Raw genomic sequence first — 23,045 nt, forward strand, 5'->3', positions numbered from 1 at the left:
CCGAGCCTCGACAGACACGGGAAGCCAACTCAGTCACATTGCATTATGAAGGAATCCACAGACCTGAAATCCTGTCCCTCCTTAAACCGGGCCAGAAGAAGAGCCATGCTTATAATAGCACAATCAACAACCGGAAATAAAGTGGAAAGGCGTCGTCGATCAAAAGGCAAATTGCTGCCCAGGCGTCCGGCAATTGCATTGCTCGGTTTAAATATAACCTCTACCACCCTGGCATGTGTCAGTAAAGGCGAATAAAGTAGAGCTACGGAAGTATCGACAGAAGACCCCATGAGCATCACTATTCATTTGCCGTAACGGGAATCGACGCTAGAATAGCCGGGATCCAGGTCACAAACACCCGGATACAGGCCAGCGTAGGTCCGCGGACCGTTATACTGATATACGAGATATCGATGCGACGACAGAATCCCTCGGCCCGAACAAACCAACAAATAAGGTACATAGGAACCACAATAGTATGTTGACAGGCTGTTGTATCGTGCTACGATTTGTACTGGACATACTAACTTTCCCGCCTTCTTCAATGGGGCAGTGGTAGTTGAAGCTAGTTTTGTCCTTACGGTCAACAGTTCGCGACGATTGCTAAGGTTAAGGATACAGACGTTACTTGATGGGAGTGTCTATGTCGTAATGCTACCAATCGGAAAGCAAAAAAGGGTTGCTGCGTAAATGTGTATACGTAGGCAATATCCAGAAAATGAGTAAAGCCATCGAAGATAGGACAGTATTTATGTAAGCGGAGGTAGTACTTAATTCATATGGAAGTTCAGATATTTTACTGTGGCTTTAAAAGTTATGTGCATTGTACCTGGATTTGTGCTGATTACGAATTTCAGCACTGTTAGGGTCACGTAGGGGATATTGCTACTCGGTTGATGGCGTTAAGCTTAATGGTGCTGGACCCTATAGGAGAGATCATTTTTCACTATGAACCCGATTCTGCACCGACATGTTTACACAATAGATCGTTCTCGTCATTGAACATAATTGAATAGCTTGACTGTGTTTCAGGGTGAGTGACCTCAGTTTATAACTAATGAAGTGCCACAATCCTATCTAATGTTTACAGAAAATCTCTGTTGATTCGGGTTAGCTGATTCATGTACGGCGGCAGTGGGAATGCTGCAGCTTTTTTGCAGTAACCATTAGAGGGTGGCAAGTGACGGACTCGCTTGTCATCAGTGTAATCTAAATCAACCTCATTGTGAGCTCAAGGATACTCGGAGAATCCGCGAAAAAAGGGGGAACAACATGACCCGCAAACGCCTTGCAGGATGTCATCTAAAACAAACTAGCTTAACAGAAAGATCTATCTAGATCAATAGTAATTTTGATGGCTTCAGGCCACGGGGCATAGAAAACTACCGGCCAAAGGCTGAAATGTAGAAGAGGTAAGTATGATATCGAAACCTGCAGGGCTGATTCTAATCTATGAAATGTTGTTTAGTGAGACTGGCCGGAACCCCACTGACGAGTGGAGCCGAAAAGAAAAACATAGATGCATCGTAAGGTGGCCTTGCGAGCATAAACGTCTGCCTAACTGCATCTACAATATTTTTATACAGTGTTTTCGAAAGGTCGTAACTGTTTTTGGACGTAACAGAAAGATATTGAATAACGCAATACTTGAAATAGAACCTCAATCGTATATGATAATTACGAAGTATATGAAATATCAGTAAAAAGGGCAAAAAAATAAGGCGGGCAAAAATTCGGTAATAATTTGAATCCAGTGGATGAAATTGATGACATGGATGAGATCTGACAGCCCGGCTTCAGGCGATATTCGGTAAATTTTATAGTAACACATGATGCAATTTCATCGTAAGGATTTAAATGGATTAGTTATGGACAAGGTACATTGAGAGCACATAGTAGCTAACTTCACGAATATGTTCACCCGGGCATGTAAGATATACTTTGATGATAACAAGCATCAGCTGATACAACGGCAGCATATATACTTAACTCCTTTTCCACACAAGGTATAAAATAAACGAGCAAAAAAAGCTGAGATATGTTATTTAAAATAATTGATTCTGCATAAATCGGTAACTGATAGATTTTTGTGTGCTCGAGGTTGACTTCCGGCTAACACTATTCCCCACCAATTAATATATTACCATTCGTCTCTGTACACCGAATGCATTGATTGAAATCTTTTCCTTAGCGTAGCTATCAGTGTAGCCATTTTTAAAGCATTTCCCTCTCTAAAACTTTTATTCTATATCGTAAAAATTAAATCGCAAGATCGATTATCCATTGGAGAGACTGTGATATTGCGACGCCGTTGAGCCATGCGGTGGACCTATGTATTAGTATTCATTTTACCGTGGTTACACTTAGCGTATTTGTGACCAACCCATTTTGTCCTATCAGTACGCTTCGGCAAGAGGGGTTAATTTTTTCAGAGGATCACTACTTCAGGCCGGCGTTCGTTGGACGACAAGTGTTCTATATCTGTGACAGAGCGCAATCTGCCCTCTACCTCCAACGAGGCCGGCTTGGGACAGCGCCCAGGGAAACTGTGCCTTCTTCGGCCATTTCTTCTATTGCTATCTACCTCATATGCTCGCTGCGGCTAGACTTTAACGATAGCAACGATGGTACCGACTCCGTAAGTCTCAATTGTAACTCATTTTCTGGAGCCTGCGTTTCCGCTTTCGTCAGACAATTCAGATTCTTTTGAAAACTCAAACGACGACTATGTAACTTGCGTGTTCGACTGGCGTGTTTTTGAACTTATCTTTTTCTTCTTCTATTCAGCTGCTTTTTGTAATGTCGTATTGGGTATTGGATCAATGTGCGCCTTGCTAGGCATCGCATTTAAGACCGCTACTCCCGTTCTCTCTCTGTCTCTTACATCTACATCAACAGCCAGTGTTACCTAGCTGGTATCTCATCTTACTTAACACACAGATATTGAGAAAAGTCCCTTGGAGAGGCTAAGGTTCACCGCTATTGATCTTAGCCGGCTGAGGCAATGCCACGCATTGCGATGTTGCTTTCTCTTAAAAATGGTACCTATCTTACTCGCTTGTCGCGGCAAAATTTGAAAACTCATTTGGCCACGTGCCATCTTCTGTTCGTGCTACAACCGGCATTGCTTTATAAAGAATGACACCAGCCTCAGACAGACAGCGATGGGAACAGCTGAACGGTAAGACACACAAGTGGGAAAACGTCATTGGGGCACACGTAGGGTGGTAGAAGAACAGTGACAGGATGTACGAGTTTATTGAACCATTGGGAAAAGGAGCAGCCGATCGTAGATATAGTTATATTGACAGTTTAATGCATAGATGAGTAGTAAAGGATAAACATGCAATGACGCGCACCGTGTCTGGACGCAAACAAGCAGATTGATAACGGAATACAAATTGGAAATACGACATTTAAGATCATTTTCGTACATTACACTTACGACATCACCCTTGTAATGTATGCACATAATGCATGCGCTTTCTGTCTGGGTCTGGTCGTGGTTCAAATACGTAATATTATTAGAATACGTGTTTTTTTTTTAGTTTACGAGAAAGGCAGACAACGTTCCATACACAGTTGAACGACAAACGTTCCCCATGTTGAATAATAACACAGTGCCAAGAAAGACGCTATAGGATCAGATTTTCCCACAACTGGTTACCTTTCGCTGCAATTGAACTGCTAAGGACGATTAAGGCTGTGATGAAATAGACAATGACTTTCGTGATCTTTAGAGAAACATCGATCCATTGAGGGTTGATCGTGTCGTCCTCTTCAGGTGGTGGGGGGTCCTGAAATACGTCCCAGCCAGCAGTTTTTTTTCGCTGGCTGCAAAACACAATAAAAAACACGTGCAAATTTAGAAGCTGCAAGCGATTTAGGAGAGCATCTCCCATGCACTGATATTCTATTTAAAGGCTCATTTGATTTGTAACATTTTATCAATATTTCGGTCAGTATGGTGACACGTGAGCAATATATTTAGAAAAAAATTGCAAGTAAAAGACTAAACCTTTTCAGCAGAGCTAATAAGACCTACTTGTCTGTTAATCTAACGTGATAAAGCCATGCGTCCTTATAGCGTTAAACAGCTTACATATCGTTTCTAATCAGCTTATGGACAAGCGAGGTTTGGAAGCTCTTCTATGGCGAGCTATATGTACCTGTATGCGTTTGCTAGCCGTGAAGTACTGCCAGCTGACTGCTGGAAAGACTTCGTATAGTTGGCTTTCTTAACTACTCAAATCCTTCTACTCTAATTCGAGTAACTGCTAATCGACTCCTCACAATCCACACGCTGCTCGGTAGAGCTACCAGACCCCTCTCATAGATCGTGGTCATCACCTACCCCCGTTTAAAACGCCCGCCATAAATCAACCAGTCGTACTCTCCCTTTATACATACTTGCAAACATCTAGATAATGCGTCACCGTGTACTCTCTGCAAGCAAAAAAAAAAAGGAAACAGATTGCGTCGTTCATGTTTAGTCCCTTTCCAGTGAAACAGCGTTTCCATGTTTTTTCTGTGCCTCTAGCGGGGCACGCAGTACGATTCGACATGGAAGTAAATCTCTCAACAGGTATGCACCAGGTGTTAGCTGTTTGTATGTATGTTAGCATTGGTGGCTGGTATTCGACAGGTAGAGGATCGTGATTACGACTCCGGCGCTTTCTATCATGTACACCGTTTCACCTGCCTGGTGCGAACGCGTGCGTTATGTCATTAAGATGCGCAACATTTAAAAATAACTTACACTAAAAAGAGGTTGATCGATAGCTACTGCCGGCTTTGGCCCACAACTACCATATACACCGGAAAAGACACTTATTCTACGTATGGTGCACGCTGTCATTTCTTTCACGACGGCGATTCGTTCACGTTAGTGTAAGACGCAAGAGGCAGAGACTAGCTTTCGCTTAAAGCCTGCAAGGTCGCTATCGCCGTTCGAATTGGTCCCGAATAGAGGAGGGGTGAACCCTGCTCAGTGCTAACCCGTTTAAATGGAGCCGGGAGGCGAACAGCTTATGCAAGTGCGTCAGTAGCCTCGGAGAGTTACGCAAGGCCAGGTTAGCTTAAGCAGCAACGGGCCCAGTAGGCCTTTTCGTTAAGCCTTCAGCCAACATACTGTCGACAGTGACAGCAAGCTACTGGAGGAGATTTCACCAAAGAGGATTTGAAAAGCTTAGCTATTAATGCGTTTGGTGAGATGGTTTGGAGAATGGTGAGACTCGGCGACGTCGTTGGCTATCCTACGACGTCGTCGTCGCCTTTGAACCGATGGAGACCGGATCAAACGTTTAAGAAACATAACGAAGCCTTTAGCATTTCATTTCCACAATACTGCCGCTAACTGTTACTGCTGGGGTTGGGGATGCGTTTTTTTCTAACTCGCACTTTTACGGCAGACGACCACGAATGCTGTCACATGTACGCGGCATTAATACGCGGCAAAAGCAGCAAGGGCCGGCGCAGCAGTAGCAGCAAGACTCACGTCTACTGCAGTCTTCCGCAACATACATAGCATACCAATGGACTTCGTCTCATTTACAGAAGAATATAGGGGATATACACTAGCTCCTCACGCAAGACAAGCTATCGGACTCCCTTTCGATTTCTGCATTCGTAGATACACTTCATCCATGCCCCCGTTAGGAGTTTCCCCTCGGGCAGAAGCAGTTTTACGTCCGGCACCGCTAGTAGGCACCCCATCAGACAACTGGTTTTTTCCAGCTCGAAAGTAAGTGTGCCCACGCTCGGATTCCAAGAGCGTGTCTCCTAAGTTTAGAAGGCAAGCACGTTATTCACTACGCTGTCGGCGGACGTGCCATCAGACCTAATGAAAACTAATATATACCATTATAGCTAAGTAAGATTAGGTTCGTTAATTCGTGTGGAGGATTCTGTTCGGGATAACCACCCAACATAAGGTCTTACGAACTCATGAAACTGTTTAAATATTGCCTGATAACTGTTCGGCTGAAAATTAGGAAATTATTTTGTTGCTATCCCGTTTACTGTAGCTCGTTCTTAGTTCCTCCCTGTCTTTGTCCCTTTCGCAAGAAAGTTTTTTTCTTTGCAACATTTCTCCCGGCTGTCCTTCCTTGTGCCAAAACCCCTCAGCGTTGGCATTAGGAGGGCTTAGCTCGATGGGTTGCAGGGCTTAAAATATGACTTCCTCAGAGTTACTTGAAAGCTGTTGCTTGTCTTTGAAAACTAGCCTGGGACCCTGTTGTTAGCTTTAGTGAGCAGTGATTTTGGTTGCCTTAGTGGTTCTCTGAGCCTTACCATAGTTTTTTGTCCGCCTCGAAACCAGCAGGCGCAGCCTGCAATACGCACGAGATGTTAGTCAAGCTCAAGTTAGTTATACTCACTTCATTAACTAGTGAATATTTTCCGGGATACTGAATTGTAGCAAATAGAAATTCGTTCTTACAAGGAAATTGCCTTTATGTGAGATCTCTTTTTTGTATCTCCACACACAGAAATAGGCTCAAAAGTGAGTGCAGAAAGTTTATTTCGAGTAAAGTATGGATCAACGAGGTTTCATGTATTCATTTCTTTCAACTAACGTTCCCGTTCGCCTTGTTGAAATGCCTGCGCAAGAATATAATATCTTTAAACACTTTTGTCTTTTTTTTTTTTGCTGAAAACCATGTACATTATGAAATATTGTCGATTTATGACGAGTTTAATTCCTATCAGGATAAGCAGCATAAGGCCAGGTAAATGTACACACATTTCTTTGCATGCTTCCAAATACACGCAAACGTTTTGGATGCATAACGCAGCGATGCACCCTACCGCTTGCTTTCAGGCGCATTACCTTCCCATACCCATACCGATAGACGTCTATTCAATTTTGAAACAGTACAGGTATCAAAAAATTTCAATAGTTGTAAAATTCGATTTTTCAAATTCAACAGGCTTTCAACAATCATGGACAATGAGTGCTCAATTACACTGCTAACAACAGTACCGAACAACTGGCAAAACGCGTCAAAGGCCATTGACTACAACAGCAAATTTGACTAAACAAAAAGCTATTTCCAACGCGGGCTACGACCGGCTGGTCGACGTTGCCTTAAGCGGTGCGAGAGGGTCAAATAGGATGAAAAAACGCTATAGCATAGGTTAGAGTGCCTGAACGAGCAGAAATAGTATCGTTCCTATGAACTACACATACATATTCGGCCAGCAACACCATGTCGTTAAATGAACAATGTATCTCTCTCGAAGCAGTTTGTTATCAACGGAGCGTACGGGAAGCAATTCCTTTCGCTATCCTTTCTCAGGATCAGAATCCTCCGTATAGTAACAGCGGATTTTCTATATCAAATCTGTCAGACGAAGATTAGCCAATGTTCACTTTCGCTGTCCATTACGATATTCTTGTATCGTTATGGATACGGTTGCTTCGATAGACTTGACGATTAGGAAGAACTGTGGAAGACAACAGATCATCAACTGCCCAACGGCAGGATGATAGAAACATACGAAGAACCGCTACACAATTTACGTGAATAAAGAAAGCTATCCTATTTAGTAAAGTGTAGATGTTTGACAGTACGCCCCTACAGGGCGAAGGTGCAGAGTAGAAAAATCGACGAATCGCGAACCTTAATGAGACCTGGCTAGCTTCCATCGACGAGGTGTTCTACATACACTGCGAAACATTTCTATTTACTAACAGTCGCTTCCGTCACCAGGCATGCGAAAACGATGTTCAATATTTCTGCGTCAGCTCTCGTAATAGCGGAATGCGCTCGCTGTCTGTGCTTAGACTTTCGTTCGCTTGCCTGCGTCGTTTAAGCAGGTCTCCCAAAGAACTTTAGCTCCGCCATTTTGTTGGAAATAATCACCTTCAATCACTTCTTCCTTCGCCGTTGGTATATTGTACAGTCTATGTAAAAGGTCCATAGAAGCGCTCTATCTGCATTCATATCAACACACCCATCGGTAGTATGAACACGTTTTGTCAGCCCCGACTATGTGTATGTATAACGTCATTGTCACGCATTTCGCGGATCATATTTTCTTAGTACCAAACGTCATATCAGTAATAAAGTCATCACAGCTTTTACGGCTATTTTTTTTTCGAACGCCAACCCAGCATCCCTTGAAATACAATTACTCTACGCCGCTGATTCCCATACACTCTGAAGGATGTCCTTAATCATGTACAACCATACTATACTATATTAGCCGAGTTGGTGTCGGCAGCCGGAGTAGTAAAACATTCTATCCAACAGGATTACCTAAAATCATGATAAAATAAGTAAGCATGACCGACGAGCAGAAGTTCCCGAAATCGTTCGACTTAGGCCAACGAACTTTGGCTCGCCAACATGGCGAAGCCAAGGGCGGCACAAAAGGACCGTAACCTTAATGATATAGGTTGCTTCATCCACATGATCGCTACCGAGAGCTTATGACGTTTACATTGATATATGTAAGGCTCGGCTCAAAGAATATATAATAGTAGGACTGTCTGAGATAGGGTGACAGGAAATCATGATTCACTGCAACGATTCTAGCAGTAATGGCGACCACAAAAACCATAGAAGTCTGGCTCTCGTTCGTTATATTGTACAGAATTGTGTTAGTTGTAATATTTCAACTTACAGAATATAGATTACGTAGAGCTTTTTGCTTAAACGCCAGTAGTAGGGTTTCAGAAGTATAAGCTCGATCTACAATGGCGCTATTCTCCTGTCTTTCTGCACTCTTCTGTTGTTTGTATAAAATCCAATAACAAACCGGTAGGGAACACTTGAACCAATATATCAGTTTGTCTGTGTTGACAAGCATTTTAAGAACTCTCGAGCCAACGGTGGCAAGGGCGCAAGTACTCAAATGCCACCAGGTTTGCCTTCCAAATAATGTCACACACAGCACGTCTCCAGGAGGCGGAAAAAAGTTTAAGCAGCAGCAGTAGTGTCGTCACGCGCAACAACGTTCAAATGGGCTGCGTAATAAGTAAGAACATGTACCGTTTGCCGCAACCACTAGTACATTTATGTAACAGCGCCATATACCGAAGCGATCGTATTTGTGACGAGCCGACGCACTCGTTGCTGTTGTCGCGTTTCGGCACTTCGACACGAAAATCACGGCAACCAAAACTGACTGAAACCTGCATAGCGTACCTCTCCAGACGCGCCTATATAGCAAAAGAGCAAAATGTGAGGAAACGGTGTAATCCTTTTCCTCTCTCCCTAATTTTCTTTTTCCGTTTGTGTTCTCCTTCTCGTCCTGTGTTTCGCTCTTTATAACCTCACTCAGAATCCCTGTTCTTCTGCAGGACCTAGACAGCATATAAAGTCCTGTGCCGTTGCCTGGTACCTCTGCTATTACTGTTGCCCGCTGCAGTCGACCGCAGAGCTTATACGCCCTTATATGAATACATTTACTATTTTTTTTTCGCTAGCCTTGCTCGCTCGGCAAGATTGCAATAAGAGCACCGATCGTTGTAGTGGTTGGGATGGAAGTGCCCCTATCGAAGAGAGGCCAACGTGGGGCAAAATAGGGCCGAAAGAAGAAGGGACGCAAAGAAGAAAAGGCTTCGTCAAGAATGCCTAGCAAGACACGCAGCTCTCAACATCATCATCCTTTGAACAAGGCGATGCAGCATCGACTTGCCGAGCTTCCTCTATGCAGGTGAAAAATACGCGTGCGCATCTTCTGGTGCCGCAGCTCACAAACTCAATATATAATAAATAGAACGAAGATCCTTGGAGGCCCATAAGGTTGCACCCGGCAGTTCTCCGAGACCCACTACAATGGCGGGTGACGATGAGCAAGTTTGAAGTCGACTATTGATTTGACAAGGTGCCTTGAGTTATTTTTATTTTAGCATTATGTCGAGATGAAGGCTGGGAAATTTTAGAACCGAGCTAGTGGAGTGTAGGAAGCGCTGGGGAGAAACTATCTTTTCGCAGAAAGGGGTAGGAGACGAAACTCACACGTAGCGACACAACTCACTTCTTAATTTTTTTTTCCTCGTACATATTCATATAAAAAATAAGGGGTTTTTATACAGAAGAGCTTGAATCAATTTTTCATTATATCAATTTCAAGTCATATGTATTTTCGAAATCTTCTTAATGACCCTGACAATCTGTCGGAATATTTCGAAGGGAAGACGAATACTTAACAAGTTTGGTCGAAAAGAGGGCAAACATAAGACTTATTGCACAAGAGCCTACCTCAAATTTTTCCATTTTTAAGTGAAAAGTATTTTACAAATCCGATTGATGCTCTGGGCAATCTGATATCATGCGTTCGAAAAGTTACAACATAGATAATCCGAAAGTTGAATAAAGGATGATTAAAAATGATATACATAAGTCAGCTTGGAACATTGCTTGCAAAAGAGACCTAGCCTATTTCGATATATCTTGCCATCGCAGAAGCTTCAAACAAACGATTCGTTAAGCTCAGCCTAAAATGCAGTTGGGATCCGCTACTAACAGTGAGTGAATCTACTAACAGAAAGAAAACAAATTTACTTCATTATTTATTCTTTGTATGAAGAAGCAATTTTTCGGGCCAATGTGAGGTATGGTCATTTCGAGCGGAAAGTCTTTATATGTAGATCGTGTTGGGTATTATTCAGCGTATCTTATGCAATAAGTTGAGAATATTTAGCTTTTTCAGTTCAGCTGCAGTATTCCTTTACTTATACGTAGAATTTTGGTGCTGTTTTATATTGATGTAGCAAATTTTGTTTTTTTGAACATTACAAAGATTTTGAATGAAGATTTTTGATGAAGACATAAAAATTATAATCTATAATGTTCATATCTTATAGTATTTCCAAACCATTTCCATCACGTAGCGATAACTTATCCAAGTTTTCGGAGATCTATGACCCCGTATAGCCCCGTATATGGCAAGTATATTTAGACATTGGACGACCATTAATTCTAATTAACACCTCTTAGAGATCCTCTCCGACATTTAAGTGTGGCCTTGAAATGCGCAATTTAATATAGAGAAATTCTTAACATGAAACTGGTCTGGTTTAAACACAGTTAAACACACACCTACTTTCCTACTCTAGTATATATACGATCTGCAAGGATACCGCAAACATATTTTTAGGAAACACGCATTAGCTTCATAAGTACGATCGATCAGTACAATTTCATCGTTTCCTGAGGCAAATGATATTTCCGCACGAGCGTGAGAACCCCTCCTCTGAGGTTCATATTTAGTTTAGAGCGGACGCATATGTTCAACGTAAATGCCTAGACATCTACGCTACTTCACCTTCCATTAGTACTGTTCAATACTATTCTGCGTCAAAGGTTGGGGATACATAAGATGCACCTATTTTATTTAGCGTGACCATAAGGTAGCTAGTTCTATAATGATATATGCAAACATAAAGTTGGGCAGAGCTTCCAAGATATTCTTTAATAGTCGGAACAAAACTCAAGCATATATCTCTGAAAATAGCTAAAACTACATGCAGCATGGGCCCTATGCACGTTTCCCGCTGAGCCTCCGTTGACATTACCGTCATCCCACAAATTACATTTTCATTTACAAATTTCAACTTCCGCTAGGTGGCGCTCGACGCACGTCAAGTTTTCCAACAACGGCTAAAATCGAAAATTGTGCTCCCGAAGCAATTTTTTTTCTATGATAAAACTCAATAGATGGACTCACTCGCTACGTGGTTGTGCCACAAACAGACGCCTAGCGGATGGTAAAGATTTGTTAGACAGATCGTGTACCCCATAATTTTTGTGTTTTCTAATCTTGTTACGGCTGATCTATGAATAGATGAAAGAAAGAGACTTCAATAAATACTTCCGATATTTTTAGTATGTGGGTTAAAGGTTACAAACCCACTAATGCTATTATCAACTCTGCTTAAAAATATCAAAGACATAACACAGGAGTAAAGCGAAGTACATTTCAATTTTTCAGATCTCAGGAAACAAATTGCCTCCTAGGAGCTTCAGACACGCCGATTTTTCATTCGGCGAAAAACCTGTCTATTTAAGCTTAAACAAAGATAAACCAAGTATCAATTTTCATTGACGAGATCTTAATTGGAACGATGATATGCTCAAGTGGAAATCGTTTTATTGAAGGAGCGAAAGTGACTACGTCAAAAGGGGAAGTTTATGTTGGATCTTCTCACTTGCACTAAACGTGCCAAGCCTGTGAGCTTCAGTAACTATTTGAGACATAAATATCTCAAGACACATTATGTATCGCAATGTGCTGTGCGTTAATTAGCTTGGAGGGTTCTTAAAACTTTGTTAGTCTCTAAGCAAGTGCGTCCTGGCTCTTCTACCAGATTTCCCTAGACACTGCTATGACAAAAATTAAAGGAAAAAACGTAGCAGCAGGTTAACGAAAGTAAAGCCAAAGGAAACACACAGGATACTTACCGTCAGTCTATTATTATAAGCAGCTTTAGCAGGCCAGGAAGCACATCCTAAAATCTATTCGAACAAAGTGTCGCATGCACAGCTTTATCAATCGAGCAGGACAAGACTCACCGATGGAGGACAGAAGAGTCCTGATGGAAAGCTTTGCTAAAACAAGCACTTTATAAAGCGCTCTAGGTAAGTAATATCTACATAGATCAAATAAGCAAGTGGACCCCGGCAATGGAAGAGATTGTACGCTTCACTCAGCTTTTTATATATAAAATTTTTCCAATTTTCCAGGTATTCCTAATATCGGAATACATGCCGCGCTACACACAATTGGACATTTCGCTGGGTGTTGACTTCAAAATGGCATCGTTGAGTAATATCAGAATGTATATCTGCTTTTGGTTATTCATACTTAGCCAATAAGAAACAAATTCTGTTCTATTATACCCTCTGTCACGCAGGAATGTCTCGTAGGTTAGGTTGTTCTCGTAGTTGTTCTAGACGAAAATAAGTTTTTGAAACACATGAATTTTACATTCATACCAGACAGAATCAAGCGCCTTGCGTCACAGAAGACATCAAGCGAAACCACTGCAAAAAAGTGGAAGCAAGGCATGCTTCGGCAACAACAAAAAAGTAGAATTACATTTTTCAGACAGGCTTTTCCCTGTCTTCCCCATATCTTTATCATTTGCTACGACGGCTAGTTCCCGTAAATCAGAAACTGATGTGTTGTAACGTTATCAGATGAGTCTGTGCATGTACGTGCGCAGTTCTGAAGAAGACGCAAGTTTCCCCGCTCTCATGCTATGTTTGTAGTTGTGTATTTTAGTATGCGGCTATTATGGGATGATGGTAGCTTAGTGTGGTGCGTCTTTGCGGCAGACAGCTGCCAGGCCGGCCTCAAACGGTGCCATAAACAACCAGAGCCACGAAGGAACCCTGCATTATGTATTAAGACGTGCGTTCCCCCATACACTAAGTACTATTTCTTTGGCATTTAACACCTGTGCTACGCTGTGCTTCGTGGTCTCCAGCGTCATGCGCTATCGAGTGCGGCATCTAAAGTGGCTGTCGGCGATAAGCCGGAACAAAACTTAGCTACTCACCGAAGACATTCTACACATGGAACTAGCTAAGGCGAAAGGCGAAGGCGGTCCGCAAATGCAAGAAAAACCGCGAAAGGCATCTATTTGCTATCTGTTTCCCAAGGGCATGTGGCCCTTGCCAAGAGAATCACGATATGACGCTGGCAGTCGATAATGACGTAGCTCAAACGCAGCACAAAAAGCCGGTGGGGTTCGTCCATGTTGACAGCCATGCAGCAGGTGTGCGTCATTTAGAGGACCATGCGGAACCGGCCCTTCAAAGATCCTGCCAGCGATGCTTATTTGACTCGACTATACTTATCACTGTTGTACAGGCAACGGTCGTATCGAACGGTCTTGGACCAGTTTTAAAAGGCGAATCATGTTACAGATATTCAAGCAAAGGTCAACACTACCGTTATTTGTGTGTAGCCTTCATGAAATCTACTTATTTTGGACTTTACCTGAGCGTGGAAAACGTCTAAAACTATTGTAAACCAAATCAACGCATTTAATCATAACATGGAAGTTTTTTTAAGAATGTGCTTTTTAAGTTGTTTTTAGCCAGTGAATGAACTTTGTACGAACTTGTAAACATAACAAACAATCGATACAACAATTGCGTCCTGTGGATGAAGTTGACGTCTACACATCAACTCTTTGTTCGAGGCGAGAGTTTTCCACAATGAAGACGACTGTAATTCTTGACAAATTCTTTCGGGAATCGACTTTTTTAGGTGGCGGTTTAGATCCTCACTGTCTATAATGCACGTGTACGACCTGCACGCACAAGGAACGGGCCAACACGAAAAGTAGGCCAGCGCTAGAGCATAGCCGTTAGCCTGTCTCTCTTTTTTCGATTTTGAGCAGTAGCCAAAGACGCCCCGTTAAGCGTCCAAGTTTTTTGACGATCAATCTGGATAGCCTGATCAAGGTCCAAGAAATCTTTTGGCAGGTCCGAGACAAAAAAAAAATTTATATTTTTTGTGCTGCGCTTAAGCTACATCATTATCGACGGCTAACGTTGTATCATGATTCTCCTAACAGAAGCTACATACACATAAGAAATAGATAGAGATTAGATAGTTTCCGTTTCTACGTTTGTAGACCGCCTCGTTCTCTAGATGGACGTCTAGTTCCTCATCTGCAAAATGTCTTCGGAGACTAACTAGCCTTTGTTCCGGTTTCACCCACTTGAAATAGCACACTTAGTAACACATGGCGCCGGAGGCCACAGGGCACAGCGTAAACAGAGGCACTAAGTGCCAAAGAAATTGCATGGGGGCGCGTGTCTTAATGCATAATGCATGACTCCTTCATGAGTTTTTTTTGTCTGAGACTCGGTTTGAGTGTCGCCCGTCTTGAAAACGGCCTATTACAAGGACTATGCTACCGTTATTATATCTTACGCATTAGGCACGAGGATACAACTAGGGACGTGGTCTGAAGGCGGAGGAGTTTGCGCCTCCTTCGGAACCGCGCATCACATAGACTCATTTGACAACGTTACAGCGCCGTCACTCTGTTTAGTCTGGCTGCTTTCAAAAGATTCTATTTGGCCAGAACAAAACCACAGGATACTCACAGGAAACAAAACCACAGGAAAAAACATAGTAACGTAAATTTTTTTCTACTAAATAAACTTGTTAGCCAAACGTAAATAACTAAAAGTAGGCGTATAGTATGATGTAACTTAATGATGCGACTTTGTAACAATTCTGTATAGTGCTATAAACAAGTGCTTTTGGACTGGATATTAGGGATAGCTTAGAATTTAAAGACAGCCAGTAGATAAATAGCTCAATGAAATGTATCACGTCTTCCACCGACGGGGTCTACATGCCCATCAGAATCGATATATATATATATATATTAGGGGAACATTCTATAATGTTCTTTCTCGGACGCCTAAAAGTGCTTGTATTAGCGAAACTTTTCATCAGGACATCTCTGCATTTTACGTTCAAGCCCAGGCGTTGGTCGATTGACAGGGCTATGATGGCTGTCACACCTTGTTTGAACGTCTTTTAGGGCAGTTTCTACGAATCGCTGTTTACAACATGAAGCCGACTGCGGATGCTTATGTCATTTCGGTCTTCATATTTCGCTGCATTTTCGTTGTACTCTTACCGCTTATTTTCTCCCAGTTTCCTTATCTCTCTTCGCTCATGCCGGTCGTCGCTCATGGCGATGGACTTCGTTCAGGACTCAGATGTCGCTCAATCCACCACGCTTTGCTCAAAAACCAAAGCCCGATAAGGCGTTAATTGTCACCGTCTCTCCAGACGAGTTTTCAGAAAGACGCTGCTGAGCTAGGTGATAAGAACAGGACCTTGCGTCTAGGACTGCACCAGGTGCCCACTCAGATGAAGACCAGGCGAAAGTAGGCGAATGGATGCATTGCTAGTTGCAAGGGCCGTTTGTTTCTTTCGACAGATCAATGCATTACCGTTACTATTCTAACTAGCTCTTATCTGTTTTCATATGGCTTCCTCATTGATCGCTTAATTACTATGTGTCTATTATGAAACGTTTCAGTTGATGTAAATCATAGTCGCGTGCAATCAGTCGATACCCATACTATTCGCTACTTGCCCGGCTTCTTCATTCTGCCCCTGGATATACGCCTGCGCTCTCCTGTATACGCCCGGCAAAAGCCTATGTACAGGTATGGCGTTATTTATAATAGATTAACCTTGGTAATAATTGGGTTGAGCAGACGCAACAGCCTTTACTGGAGCCACTCCCGTAACAGCCGTAAGCAATCATCATACACGTATCGTATAATGCCGTAGAAACTCACTTTCGTGAAGACACACATATTTGCCGAATGAGTCTGTGCTTACTCGCGTTGTAAAAACGTGTAATTTTTATCGACTTTTATTGGATTAATTATCATAGGAGAAGCTGTACATCTTCTCCTAGCATTTTATGGCTTAATCCAGCTAGGCAAATATTTACTGCTTAGAAATTGAGGGGAGGTCTTCGACTTGAACAAAGCCGGGTTGGCAATATGACTTCAAGAGATTTGTTTCATCGATAATTTCTTTGCAAAGCTGATTAGTCGGTTCTCCCGTTAAGCGATTAGGTACTCCTCGCTTTACATAAACGTCGTCAAGTAAATGTGAACGCTCTGTTGCAGACGAAACTCTCTAGCTTAAAACAATTGGTTGCTATCTAGCTTCAATAGCTTACTCAGAGGCACTCACAACCAATGCTCTGATATCGGCCGTCAGCCGAAAAGCCAGCCCCATCCTGCGCCCAAACGTATCGGATGCCCAATGCGATTTGTGCGTGTCGCTTGAAACTACCCTGCACATTTTTTTACAATCAATATATGCAGTACCGAACGAGTGAGAGTACAATGGCGGCAAAAATTAAACAAACGGTGATCAAACTCCATAAATAACGCAATAATAGCTATGGTACCTGTTTGTTCATTTCAGCTGGCATTGTCTCTACCGACAAATCATCATCTTCAGCGCTGCTCTGATCCTGGTGATTTTGAGAACTCGTGAAGTAGCTTATCCACAATATTACCTGTCTTTTGTATTGTCAAAGCAGACGAGTCTATGCGCCATACATACATACATATGTATGTATATGTACTATCGGAAGGCTATCAGGCTATACTATTAAACTAGCTCATTTACTACTAAGTAAAATCACTCAAACCAGGTCCTGTTCTATTGAAAACTTTAATTTAGCCAAACCTAGCCTTGAAATGAACGAAGATAATGAATATGAATACAATGTATTTAGGCGTCGTACCATACGCATTGTGCTAATCAAAGGTCAGGTCAGTTTTGGCCGTTCTGTTGATTCTTAGTTAGAACTCAAAAATAAGAACCTGCCCGGTAACGCTACCATAATTTTTATTTATGAATTTATATAAAGTTACCTTGTCGTCGATTGGTTTACGTTATTCACGCTATTATTCTATGCTTATGTATCTGATGTGTTACCAAGTTCCGTTATGGTTCGCTATGTAAAGCTATTGTAAAGTTACGGCCAATAAGGTTCAGCTCCGGACACTTCGATGCTGTCTTGTTTTTTTCGTACGCTTTCGTTTCGCGTAGAAGTTGCCTCACTCGCTAAAGTAGAAAGGTTCAATACACGATTCACTTTGTCGAACGGTGGAACCCAGTTAAATTAATTTACAAAATTGAAGTGTTTTTCATTTCATGGAAGAAATTTGCGTATCCAGATGTGCCGGCGTCTAGCCGTTGTAACGATCCCGCTCAAACGCCGTCGTCGTCGCCATCAGCTGTATTCAGAAGATTACCGATAAGTATAATAATATTATTGTTATTATTATGGGGCTAATAAGTAGTACCATTATCGATCATGTCGGAGAATGGCATCAATAAATTATGGGCAAAATCAATCTTACATTACAAAACAACACGATTCGTCTCTATATTCCGAATATATCATGAACTTGGTACCGGACAACTGGACATTTTCTGTACGAGATAATAACATTCGATTAAATCCAAATAGAAATTTTACTCGCAAACGATCGATCAAATGATTTCTCATAGCGAACTTTTACTTATGCACACCGTCTAGCGTTGTAGCAAATTGAGATTGTGCTGACAAGGTCAACCTGCTATTGTTTAATATATTAAGGCTATTGACGACCCCCCCCCCCCCCCCCGATGTGCCGACAGCCCAGTACGTTAGCCAATTTGATACACAGTGTAAATTCTTAAATAAATGTTGGTTCTATTGATTTCTGTAGGCGTATGAGTTAATGTATTAACGCACGACCGAGTCGCTGAGGGAGCTACTTTCCTTTTAGATCTGATTGCATGCGGCCCAAGTTTGGGACTTAGTCGCCCCAGACAGATGAAATAACGATGTAGAGTACGATAATTACCATTACTGGACCGCTATCTTCGTTCTTCCTCCTTCTGAGGCTCGGAATTGCTTCGGAACGTAACTTCGAATTTTTCGGAAAACAACACAAGCAGGGTTGTTTCGTTCTTTTTACTCTTCTCCCGCGTCTTGAACTCCCTGACGGAAAACTCATAATGATAATGGTAGTGATAGCACAGAAGCTTGAGATGACTCGAAATCTACTAGCATTTTTTTTATTTACCATTCTTGGACCTCACCACCTGACCGCTTTTGATAATTAAGCGAAGTCAAAACCGTTACAGGACTTCGCTGTCCATACAGAGCCCGCTATTTATTCAGACCGATAACTCGAAGGATGCAATGCGTCTAACGCACGTGGCATTTACTAAAACCTCAATGTATCACGTATATAAGATCAAGCTACTGTCTTTGTTGCATTTGTGCTTATAGACTCAAAGCAACAAGAAGTCTGTTGTGGAATCAGGTGCCACAGCATCAGAGTGATTGGCTCCGACCAAACTATATATACGAGTACTGAACTAGCGTACACTTGCAGCTGACACGTATGTTCAACGTATTCTCAATTTAATTACACTGTAATAATTTATAATAGTTTCCGCTTCTTATCTCATGATGTGGCCATTTGTCAACTTACTGAATCAGAAGAATTTCGCAGTCTCATAAAAGCTAGATATTTTCACATGAGAGCATAATTTTACCCATCGAAAACTCGTCAAGGTTAAGCCTTGATCTACTATAGAAAAAAATTATATATATATATATATTAGTTATTCTGCCATACACATCATTTAGACACGAACAGTCGGGAACACAAACACGTAGTGAATTGGTTTCCCCATCGATACGCTTTTTAGTTCTATTTACAGATTTCAATGTAATTAGAAAAGCTAAGGGCAAAAGTTTGATACACTTTGAGAACTAAGGATATGTTTCCTTAGCTACGATGCGATTAACTCTACCGTACAGTGCCATTAGTTGATTTTGTTTGACATTGCATTATGAGACCTCTATGCCATTGAATTGAACGCGGTCAGAAGAACGTGGCAATATAAATCACACGCATCACGCACACGTAAGGGATCGTCTGTTCTACGAAGCTAACACCACATCCCATGAATCTAGACTCGATACATTCAATATGAAATTCAAATCAATATTATCAGGCCAGAGCAGTAATTAATACGCGCTTCTTAACTCCCGCTGGCACCCCCGCACATGTGATGCAGTAAACACAGACGAATTAGTTTATCGGAGACTACTAAGTCGGTTTCGCTACTCTACCTATTATAGCCTTCTAAGTTGTCCGTCAAACACTGCTAAATCGATTAGTCCAGATCAACTTGGGCCCAGTTACCACTGCTCTGCCCTTCCTCACTGGTACCTCCGTCAAAACAGCTCAGACAATTATTTTGCCGAGTGTGGTGATGAGTCTTAGGGCTAGTGCTGTGCCCTCTCTAACTGAAACCTGTCTTTGAACATCAAGGTGCTAAGCTCTCAAAGACGCTAACCTCCTCACCTAAGCCGGCTTTTACTTACGCGGGCAGGCCGTCAAACAGGTTGCTGGTAAACGATCCATTGTTTTTTTCATACATTCGAACAAACTGTGTTCTATAGAGAGCCCAGTCATATGCAAAAAAAAAAAAAGGTATACGCATAAACCTTCTTCACAACATTAATACTATAAAGTAAACCCTAGAGTTCGTAGTTTGATATAGTTTTATACTAATGAAAAAGCAACGGTAGCATATTATCGGTAGGGGTTTACTATTACCTTTAGGCAACATCCATTTGGATTTAAAACTTAATCAATACAACCTCTTTGCATGTTCATTTTAATATTATCACAACGATATTGCCAAAGGTAAATTCATTGGCCGCTTGGTGCTTCACACGACTACGCGGAAAGTAAGAAGGAACAAATCTGCACGCCACACGAGCTCACTTAAATTCCAACAGTGTATATTTATACATAAATGATCTTGTCTATATATTATAATGAGCATCTGCCTAACCACTGAAGATCCGCAAACCAGCAATTTCTTTCGCTGCTTTGGATAAATGTCAGAAATCCTAAACGCGCGTCTCGTCCCGTCTGTCTAGAGACAATATGCGTTATGTCGTTCATCTGAAGGCTCGCATGTTAGTTTTCTTCCGCAATATACAGGGCGTAGATACAGTGTATCTATTGGAGAATTCGGGGACAGGTAAACAAAGCTCTCGCGGCCCTTTTTCTAGTCCTGAGATGACGTTAGTACGCGGGCATAGCACGAGACTAGGTAAAAGACATGGCCCGCTACGGGAGGACATTCGCAATTGTTGTGCGATCCTCCCTAAGTCGTTTGGACTTCGCACCCAACGCGATGAAAGCAGTGGATGCGATGACCCTCGACCCGTCGCTCGTTTCCATTACAGAGTCAGGGCATCCATAACTGCATAAACGATATAACACTACATCACGGAGATCATCTTGTAGCCCTATTTAATATCTCCGGAGAAAAAGGATAAGACACAAAGACAAGCCTTCGAACGTACACGGAGACACTTTTTCGTTCACTTACGCACCTGTAGAATCTAAGTGATACCCTGATCCTAACCTCGTGTAAAGTACGAGGTTTAACTATAAGCTGCAACACCATATTGACAGGCGTGAACATGTAGACTTTCTGTACACGCAAGTGACAAGCTGTCCGCGTAAAAGATTTAGCAGTCAAAAGTTAAATCCGCTGCAACCAACACAAAGTCCTACGTCTGTATAGAAAATGACGTTCCTGTCATCCCAGGCCAAAGAAAACGTAATTTACGCTCGAATAGCAGCAATAATTGCGTCCGTATATTCGGAAGGACCTATCCGGCCTAAGTCTATTTAAGCTAAGAGCTAGTTTGTTGTGCGCGTGACTGTGTTTACAACTATCGTTCACTTTGAAGTAAGTGATTGACCAGCTAAGCGAACGCCGAACGTTTACTGCAGATGACGTATTTTAGCGTCGTTTTAAAACGTGACAACAAATATGAAGCTAGAAAAATGGCGAGCTGCGTACTGAGGCGTAATTTTAATTGCTTAATAGCTATTTGATAGTACTGTATAGCTGTGTATGAAGGAGGTGACTGACTCAAAATGCAAAACACTGAGGTAGGTCTTCAAGAGAGTTTCATTATCATAACACAACGCATGGTTTCCGATATGAGATACTGTAGCATCGATAATGCCTCTTGTGATCACCCCTGCACAAGACCAAAGAACATGACAACTTTATCTTGAAACAGAACCCTGTTTCTAATTTGTTTTGTTGTTCGTTAGCGAGTATTATATGAATTACGTAGCTGATTTGATAATTTCGAGTTTTCATAGGAAACAGAGAGCTAGTTTGTGATGCTTTAAAAACTCGTCATGTGATGTTTGGGCAGCGATTCAAACATGAACATGTTCGTGAATATGGCACTCACTGGTAAATCAGGCAAAAACGCAAAAATTTATTTAAAATATAACGAACCTTCCAGCGTAAAGCGGAATGCTCGGATCGTCATCGTCTTCATAGTCAACGTCGTTCGCTGGGGGCTGCCCAGAAAAAATGCCATCCTTCGAACCGTACTTCTGGCTCATTCTTCGAAATCAAAGATTTTCTCCGGAAACGAAGATGAAGGTGCGGACGGGTCGGAGACGGACGCCGAGTGAGAGCCCAGGCCTTCGCTTGGCCCGGAATCCTTACTCCTGCAATCGACGTAAGAGTGAAAGTAACATGTGAGACACGCTTAGCCAAAAAGTAGAAAACAACGCAAAGGCCGCGAAAGACGTTAAACATAGCATAGAAGTAACAGGGATTCTGGCACTCGTTGAAAAAAATAACTGATATGTATAGCGGAAAGTGTACATGGACGATAATAAACTTTCAAACAACTCATTCAAATGTCGATAACACTTCGCAGCTTTTTGGCCTTAACAGGAGCCTCAGCAACGTGTAAAACCACCTGTAGAACACTTCATACTTAAAATAATAACAACACGATTAGCAGCAAGTTACGACTGGATTAGGATAACACATTCTTATATCAATAATAATAACGCAGAACTCACAAGCATTGTCACGAAGACAACATCTTTAACGCTTCGAAATGATCATCACTACCAAAAGGGACATCGCCATTGGAACCCGATTAACGGTAGCAATAACCTTTATAAATGTAACCCGAGCGAGAGTAAGTCCTATAGCAGATACGAGTGCCTGTTTACCTCAAAGGATGTATGAAAAGGACTTTTATCTTGGTCAGGTATGCAAGGCGCTATTATATTCTGTTTTACCGAATAGTTAAAAGGCCCTGAAATCGTTCATTATCATAGTTGTTTACAAAGATACATTTACAGCAGCGCTATGACTAATGCTTTATTTATTAAGTTTAGTCTTTAAATAGTGTGAGTTGGCATCGCAAAGCTAAACTGTTGTCGGACTATGCAGTTTATTTCTTTGTACAATAAATGATAAATATTGATCAGACCGCAGACCGCCGGACTCAGCTAGCTATTCCAAAAATAAGATCTCTTCCTCCCTGATGGTGGCAGTAATTGTGATGATCGGAAGTAAACTTTATCGTGTATATGATGAACTTTGGGCTACTGGAATAAAGGAATAATTGGAAGAAGGATAAAATAAGTCTGAAGTGAACTTTAAAGGAA

The 23,045-nt window shown here is 41.8% G+C and overlaps 1 protein-coding gene and 1 long non-coding RNA gene across 2 annotated transcripts in view; both read right to left on the minus strand.

Annotated features, from left to right (window-relative positions):
* Positions 1-22,007, minus strand: part of kkv (hyaluronan synthase-like protein kkv) — a 133,098-nt gene extending 111,091 nt beyond the window's left edge. Inside the window, exons 1-2 of the mRNA XM_022850806.2 lie at positions 21,868-22,007; positions 3,668-3,834 (exon numbers count right to left, since the gene is read on the minus strand). Coding sequence (XP_022706541.1) covers positions 3,668-3,834; positions 21,868-21,977 — 277 coding nt within the window. The 5' untranslated portion in view covers positions 21,978-22,007. The remainder of the gene's footprint in view (positions 1-3,667; positions 3,835-21,867) is intronic.
* LOC111270544 (uncharacterized) lies at positions 17,351-21,172 on the minus strand. Its single transcript, XR_002686340.2, has 3 exons — positions 20,939-21,172; positions 18,375-18,511; positions 17,351-17,759 (listed from the first exon to the last, which is right to left on the minus strand). It is a non-coding gene; the product is annotated as an uncharacterized LOC111270544 (long non-coding RNA).
* Positions 22,008-23,045: the final 1,038 nt, after the last annotated feature.

This window comes from Varroa jacobsoni, unplaced genomic scaffold (assembly GCF_002532875.2).
Source record: "Varroa jacobsoni isolate VJ856 unplaced genomic scaffold, vjacob_1.0 scaffold_1489, whole genome shotgun sequence".
Lineage (NCBI taxonomy): Eukaryota > Metazoa > Arthropoda > Arachnida > Mesostigmata > Varroidae > Varroa > Varroa jacobsoni.